This window comes from Monodelphis domestica, chromosome 2 (genome assembly GCF_027887165.1).
Source record: "Monodelphis domestica isolate mMonDom1 chromosome 2, mMonDom1.pri, whole genome shotgun sequence".
Classification (NCBI taxonomy): domain Eukaryota; kingdom Metazoa; phylum Chordata; class Mammalia; order Didelphimorphia; family Didelphidae; genus Monodelphis; species Monodelphis domestica.
The window spans coordinates 514724676-514732398 of NC_077228.1; the positions used below are offsets into that span (position 1 = coordinate 514724676).

The 7723-nt window shown below is 50.7% G+C and overlaps 1 protein-coding gene across 2 annotated transcripts in view; it reads right to left on the bottom strand.

The window, feature by feature from the left end:
- Positions 1-6352, bottom strand: part of CRCP (CGRP receptor component) — a 36186-nt gene extending 29834 nt beyond the window's left edge. The window contains exon 1 of one of the 2 annotated variants that reach the window (XM_007485679.3): positions 5716-6352. In XM_007485679.3, coding sequence (XP_007485741.1) covers positions 5716-5723 — 8 coding nt within the window. In that variant the 5' untranslated portion in view covers positions 5724-6352. The remainder of the gene's footprint in view (positions 1-5715) is intronic. The other variant, XM_056819704.1, reaches the window with a different exon arrangement.
- Positions 6353-7723: the final 1371 nt, after the last annotated feature.

Sequence of the window (7723 nt, forward strand, 5' to 3'; positions counted from 1 at the left end):
GTGGTTGGCTCGCTAGAGGGCGCTAGCGTGCAGCACTGAGCCAGACTCCTCCCGGTGACGTCACATTCAACCTCAGACATTGACAAGGCGCCTGACCTGGGACAGGTCACTAACCCCATCTCTAAACTGAGCGGGAGAAGGAAGTGGCAAACCAGAAATGAGCTCCTGAAGCAGTAGGTCGGGCTGTGACGTCATTAATGCGTCACACACACCCGCCCCCTCCAACAATCTTATTTCTAGACTGGGGCCTATTAATAGAGGGTTGGTGGACTGAAGCAGCCACATACTTGTCTTTGTCCGCCCAGCTCACCCCGGCCCGAGGTGGGACTTCCCCTGGGGGTGGGGGTGGGGGGCAAGGATAGTGATCCAATCACCAGTAAACAAGGGCTTGTAACATGGGAAGCGGGGGATGATGTATGATGACGTCATAGCTTCAGGAGCCCATTTCTGATTTGCCATTTCCTTCTCCTGCTGGGTTTACAGATGGGGTAAGTGACTGGTCCGAGGTATTATCAAAGGAGACAGGTCAAGGGGCACCTGGCTGGCTGGCTGGCTGAGGGAATTGAGAGCCAGGCTCAGAAAGAGGGAGGTTCTGGGTTCAAATCTAACCTCAGACATTTCCTAGCTGGGTGACCCTGTGCAAGTCACTTAACCCTCACTGCCCAGCTGTGACTGCTCCTCTGCCTTGAAGCCAGAACACAGTATTGACTCTAAGAAAGGAGCTGAGGTCACTTAAGAAAACAAAAGTTTAGGGGGAAGCTAGGTGGCTCAGTGGATTGAGTCAGGACATCCTGGGTTCCAATTTGGCCTCAGACACTTCCCAGCTGTGTGACCCTGGGCAAGTCACTTCACCCCCATGGCCTAGCCCTTGGGCTCTTCTGCCTTAGAACCAATACGCAGCATTGATTCCAAGACAGAAGGTGAGGGTTTAAAAAAAAAGTCTACTTCAAGCAAAGCCCTCGATCAGAACCCACAAAAGATAAAGCAAAGGTAAGAGAGACTCAGTGAGGCACCTGCTCTGTGCCAGGAGCTAGGCTAAGCTCTGGGGATCCAAAGAGAAGAAAAGGCAGCCCCTGCCCGTGAAGAGCTCACAATCTAATGGGAATCCAAAGCCGGACTTCTGTGTTGGGGCAGCAAAAAATCTCACCATCCAGGAGGGGAAAGACTGAGGCAAGGACGTAAGGGCACAGGACTGAACCAGAGGAAGCTGAGAATGTGAAATTCAGAGAAGCCCTGAAGACCTGCAGGAGCTGATCCAGAGGGAAGCGGAACCAGGAAAAGAGAAGGCCGAGTAAGAGAAGTGGGGGGCTGCAGGCACGGAAGGGTGCCTAGACCGTGCTGGCTTCACAAGAGGACTAAACTACGAGAATATGGATTGCATGAAAGTACTGGTATACTCTGGGGGGAAGAACGGAAATCTGAATCCTAAAATGTCAAAAATTGTTTCTACAAGTAACTGAAAATAAATTGGGAGGGGGGGAAGCGAGGGCTAATTTGATGAGAGTTGGGGAGACATGAGGAAATGCATACGACATACAAACGTGACTGTGTTCCTAATAGTGACCCAAGATAAAGATCCAAAATAAAAGCTATTTAAAAATAAAATCCATCCAGGAAGCCTTCCCAGAAGAGGCGAGCTTTTAAACTTGGGAGCAATTCAGAAATTTGCATCCTCCCCTCCTCCCTCTGGGCTGCCTCATCCCGGCAAGTCTCTGGATGGGGTGAGTCAGAACCATCTGCCTCTCATCCTTCAGGTTTCCTCCTCCATCAAACCTGGGAGGATGTGGCCTCTGAGATCTCTTCCTGCTCAGAAATTCTTCTCTTCTCTTCTGTTTCCTTCTCCCAAAAGGTCTCCCCTAGCCAGACCAACCTTCCCACACCCTAAATCCTCCTTCCCCAGGAGTATCTTACACCAGCTATGTGACCTTGGCCAAGTCATGTAACCGGAGCCTCAGTTTCCCAATCTATAAAAACCTTGCAGGGTTGTTATCAGGTCCAAACAAGAGGAAACAGAAGGTTAAAGTTATGGGAAGTTTCATTTGGATATGATTGTCCATGATGATTAGCAGTAAATGCAAGAGTGTTGCATCATGTGGTATGGTCTTGGCATCACTGTGAGCCTCAGTTTCCCCTCCTGTAAGCTGGGAGAAATTTAACCAGCAGCTACCTCAAAAAGGTGTTGCTCTAGTGAACGAGATCATACGTATGGTTAATTCCATTTTTTTTTTTAACTTTTACCTTCAGTCTTAGAAGCCACATTAAGTATCAGTTCCAAGACAGAAGAGCAATAAGGGCCAGGCATTGGGGGTGAAGTGACTTGCCCAGGGTCACCCAGCTAGGATTTGAATTCAAGTCTTCCTAATTCTAGGCCTGGCATTCTATCAACCAGGCCACCTGGCTGCCCTCGAGGACCTCCACATGGGGAATTCTCTGAAAGGAAAGACTCCCTCTCTCTTCTCCTGCCTGAAAGTGAGTCCCAGCGAGCAGCCCGGCTCCTTGTTTCACAATAATTTAACAAAGTTGTGAAATAAATCAGAACGCAAATGCTATTGACTCCTGTGGAAAAAGAAGCCGCTGACCACAGGCTCAAAACCTGACCACCCCTGGGGGCCAAAGGCTGAGGCCAACTGATGTCAAGGAGGGAGGTCAAAGACTCTGAGGGGAGGCTCCGTGGACAGAGCGCCAGGCCTGGAGATGGAAAAAGGTTCAAATTTGGCCTGAGCAACTCTTAACTGGGTGACCCTGGACAAGTCACTTCACCCCAATCGCCTAGCTCTGCCCACTCTTCTAACTTGAAATTTATCTATACATATAAAATAGAATCAGTATAATAATAATCAATACTTAGTATGAAAAATAGTAAAAAGAGGACAGGAAAGGTGTGCTTTTTTAAGGAGCCCTGATTATCACCACAAAAATGGGAACGGGGAGCCCCAAACCCTCCTTAGCCCGGCCAGTCCTAAAGCTGATTTCTGCCAGCTTTCCAGGCTTTTTTTCCCAGTCTTGACGACCCACTCCTTAAAACATCCCCACCCACGTGGGAGGCTTCTGGTTTCCCAGCAGCTCAACTCGGGTATTGAGAAAGTATGGAAACAGGGAAAAGGGAAACAAAAATCCCCGCAGCCGGGGCCCGTTTCCCCAGACATGATGCCTCACTGAACAAGGCAGCACTTTGTGGGGTTTTCCTGAGGTGCCAGCAGGCAAGAACATGCCCGCGTGCCCAGATTTCCAAGTAGCCACTGGCTTGGGGATGGGGAAAGAATGACACCAAAATCCAAGATTTCAAAATGGAAGAGGAGGAAACGGAGGTTCACAGAGGTAAGCAGACTCGCCAGGGAGCGTACGAGGCACGACTCAAACCCAGAACTTTCTGCCCTGAAATCTGGTACTCTACACCCAAAGGGGTCCTTCCCCCCATGGCCCAGCCCCTAGAGAAGAGCAAAAAGCTGGAAGGCCTGCTCTAAGAAGCAGGAAGAACTCGTGGTGACTTTTTCTTTCTTATTCTCTTTGCTAAATGAGACAAGAATATCAAGTATCCACCACGTTTACTTACTAACATACCCCTCAACCTTGGGGAAAACAGGGTGAAGACCCACTGCAATCCAGGTAGGTCTTCCTCTGTGGCCCTCCCAAAGGCATCCAGGCCTTGTCGTCCTGTCAATCCCCCAAAAGTTATGCTCAAGGACCAACCACCACCCAATGCCTAACCTGGCACCTTCTTCCTGGGCATCCGTCCCACCCCTCCGGCCGTCTGCTGGTCACTCCCATCCTGTGGCTATCTCCAACTCCACATCTTTCCCCCAAACCTTCCCCATTCTGCTGAGCGGACCCTCCATCCTTTCAGGCATCGGGACCATAGCCAGGTGTTAAAACTCTCCTTCATCCCCCAGGCCAGCGCAGCTCCCAGCCACCCTGAAGGCCGTAAGAATCCTGATCAGTGCAAGGACTGCGATTCCAGAGGTGGAAACTTGCCATTCACCTCCCAACGAAGAAATTGTACTCTTTACCCTCCGGCTATGTCTGTTCCTCCCAAGATTTTGTTTTTATTTTCAAACCCTTCCTTTCCACCTTGGAATCAATACTGGGCATTGGTGCCAAGGCAAAAGAGAGGTAAGGGCTAGGCGATGGGGGTCAAGGGATCATCTGGGGGGCATCAGAGGCCACATTTGAACCCAGAACCTCCCCTCTCTAGGCTTGGTTCTCTATCCAGCGAGCTACTTAGCATTCTGTTTTGTTGTTTGTTTTTTTCTAATGGGAGAGAAAAAATACATTTTTGCTACTTTTAAAATTAAAAATTTAAATCTATATTCCAGTAACATTTGTGCAACCCAGTAGAAGGCTTGTTGGCTCTGGGAAGGGAAGGGAAGGGGAGAGGGAGAGAAAATGAATCATGGAAACATGGAAAAAGTTTTGAAAAGAGAAAATATGTATATATTCCAAGTTCATCAATTTGGGGGAAAAGAAACTTAAAGGCGGAATCAACTCCCTCCCCTTAGAAACTAAACAATAAAAGGAAGTCATTTTGCCTTGAGAGGAGAGAGAAGAGGCCCAGCTTGATACCAAAGCCCACCATCCCCGGGGTCTTTGCCTCACTCTACCCAGACACAGGTAATATTAATTAATTAAATTGTACTATCAGTGATATCGACGACTCCACGAGTCATGGGTGTGAGGGATCCTCAGCACGGGACACTGTTGGGGGTGGAGGGGTGGGGGGTCCTCGGTCTCTAACTCGGCTTTTCTCCCATTATAAATCCCGCCAATCCCCCGTGGCCGGGGCAGCAGCTCTGGCCCAGATAGCCTGGTGTGCCCGGGCAGGGCAGGGCACTCCCTCTGCTGTAAAAGTGGGACAAACCCAGCCCCAACTTTGAAGCTCAAATGAGAGAATATAAGAAAGGGGCAGCAACCGCCTTCCATCATCACTTGGAGGGAAGTGACAGAAGCGTGGATGGTGCTGGGGGCTGCTGGGGGAAAGGCAGGATTGCTGGGCTCGTCCCATCTCCTGCTAGAACTGAAGCTCCTGGAGGGTAGAGGCAGGCCTGCAGTCAGGAGGTCCTGGGTTCAAATCTGACCTCAGGCACTTCCCAGTTGTGTGACCCTGGACAAGTCACTTGACCTCCATGGCCTAGCCCTGACCACACTTCTGCCTTGGAGCCAATACACAGTATTGATTCTAAGATGGAAGACAAGAATTTTGTTATTTGGTGGGTTTTGGGTTTAGGAAACCTACAATTAAGTGCCTTGTCCAAGGGGGCGCTCCTTGGACCGCAGGTTCAAGTCCAGTTGTGTCCCCATGGTTAGGCGGCTAAAAAAATGCTGATAAATCAATGGTCCGAGCCGGGCGTGGGCATGGAGCCTGGGCACTGCCCAGAGGCTGAGCGCTGACCTCTGGGCGGGGGAAAGCATCAAAGGGCTCCGAGGCATGCGGGATGGGGGGAGGGGAGGAGGGAGACTAAATCATAACCCGCCCCCACGCGGGAACTCGGTCTCCCGGGGCCCGTTTCTGCTCATTTTAGCTCAGCCGCCAGAAGTGGGGGGGGCGGTTGGTGGGGGTCACAGGAGAGGCTTCAGGAACGCTGACAAAGGCGCACGCACGCACGCCGGCAATGCACACTTACGCGCACACACGTCTGAATGCACGTGTGCACGCACACACATGCATCCCTGCCCCCCCAGCCCAGGAGTCTTTTCCTCCCTCCCACGCAGCCCACTCACACTTCCATCGTGGCTTCTCCTCCTCCTCCTCGCTCTCCCACCGCTCCGGATCCCGCTCCACACGCTCCCGATTGGCAGGCCCGGGGCCCGGGGACAAGGCTCCGACCCGCGTCACGGAGCCGCCTGGCCTCCGCGCGAGCGCGTACGTACGCACGCCGGGGCCGCCTCCGGAGGCACGCCCGCGCGCTCCCTTCGCCTGCCCAAGCCCCTTCTTCTCCCCGCCTTTCCCAGCTGTGGCCCTGGGGCGGAGGCTGGGAACAGTACGGGGCCAACGCCCCCGTCCCTCCAGCCTCGCCCACCCATCCGCCCGCTAGGCTGCCCTTTAGAGCGGAAGCTCCCTGAGGGCAGGGACTACCCCGGGTTGACGTTCGGGCGTTGTCCTTCCTGTCCCATTCTCGGGACCCCACTTGGGCTTGTCTTGACAGAGGTAACCGGAGCGGTTTGTCCCATTTCCTTCTCCAGCTTACTTAACAGATCAGGAAACTGAGGCAGTCGGGGCACCGGAGTGGTTTGCCATTTCCTTTTCCAGTCTTTGGAGGAGCAAACTGAGGCAAACGGAGTTAAGGGACTCGCCCCCCGTCACCCAACTAACACCAGCCTGGATTTGTACGCAGATTTCCCGTGCTCTACGCACTATGGCGCCACCTAGCGACTGAACACCCATTTACAACGATCTTTCCCTGCATCTCCTTTGTGTTTTTTTTTTTAAACCCTTACCTTCCGTCTTGGAGCCAATAGTGGTAAGGGCTAGGCAATGGGGGTCAAGTGACTTGCCCAGGGTCACCCAGCTGGGAAGTGGCTGAGGCCAGATTTGAACCCAGGACCTCCCGTCTCTAGGGCTAGCTCTCAATCCACTGAGCTACCCAGCTGCCCCCCTCCTTTGTGTTTTAAGAGTTTTACTAACTATTTGTCCAAGGATTGTATCCCCTCTCAGCGGGGAACCTGGCGAGGGCAGGGACCGGGTCTGACCGATCTCTGTCTCCTCTAGGACCTAACAGCACCTAGGAGAGCTTTTTTTTAAACCCTTCCCTTCCGTCTGGGAATCAATACTAAGAATTGGTTCGAAGATCGAAGAGTGGTCAGAGCTATTGGCCATTGGGGTTAATTGACTTGCCCAACATCCCATAGCCAGAAAGTGCCCGAGGTCAAGTTTAAACCCAGGCTCTCCATCCACTGAGCCACCTGGCTGCCCCAACCTAGGAGGTTTTTAATAATAACTGACATTTAAATAGGACTTCAAAGCACTTTACATCCACTGTCTCATCTGATCCTCACAGCAACCTTGAAAGGAACGGTTTTAATATCCCTCTTTTACAGAAGGAGAAACTGAGGCTCAAGAAAGCTAACCATCCTGCTCAAAGTCACAAAACTAGAAGTGTCAGAGCCAAGATATAAACGCCGGTTTACCAGTCCAGTTTATTTATTATTTGATAGAGTGTTTAATAAATAACACTCTAATAATAATAAAGGCAGTTAGGTTGCTCACTGTACAGAAAGGGCTGGGGCCAAGACCAGAGTTCAAATGCAGCCTCAGACTTATTTGCTGTGTGACGCTGGACAAATTGATTAACCGCTGTTTACCTCAGTTTCTTCAATTGTAAAATAGAGATCATAAGGGCATACGCCCGGAAGGGTTTTCACCCACTAACTGGCACATAATAAACCCTCTGTAAATGCTTCTTCCTTTCCTTCTTCCCCTCCCTCTCTTTTAATAATACGATCTAGCATGTAAATAGCACTTTAAATTCTGCAAAGCTCCTTACAAATATTATCTCATTTAATGATGCACAAGGGGAAAAAAAGAAACCATGGCTGCCCTCAGGGAGTTTACTCTTGGCTGGAGTTAAAGCTGATACACAGATGAGGAGATAGAAAATAAATATAGGTGTCCCTTCCACATCATGGGGGTTAGGAATCTGGAAAATTCCCCGTAACTGGAAAATCCACTTAAGATGTTTTGGCTTTCTTTTTGCAAACTTTTATTTTCTATTAACTTTAGAAAGGAAAT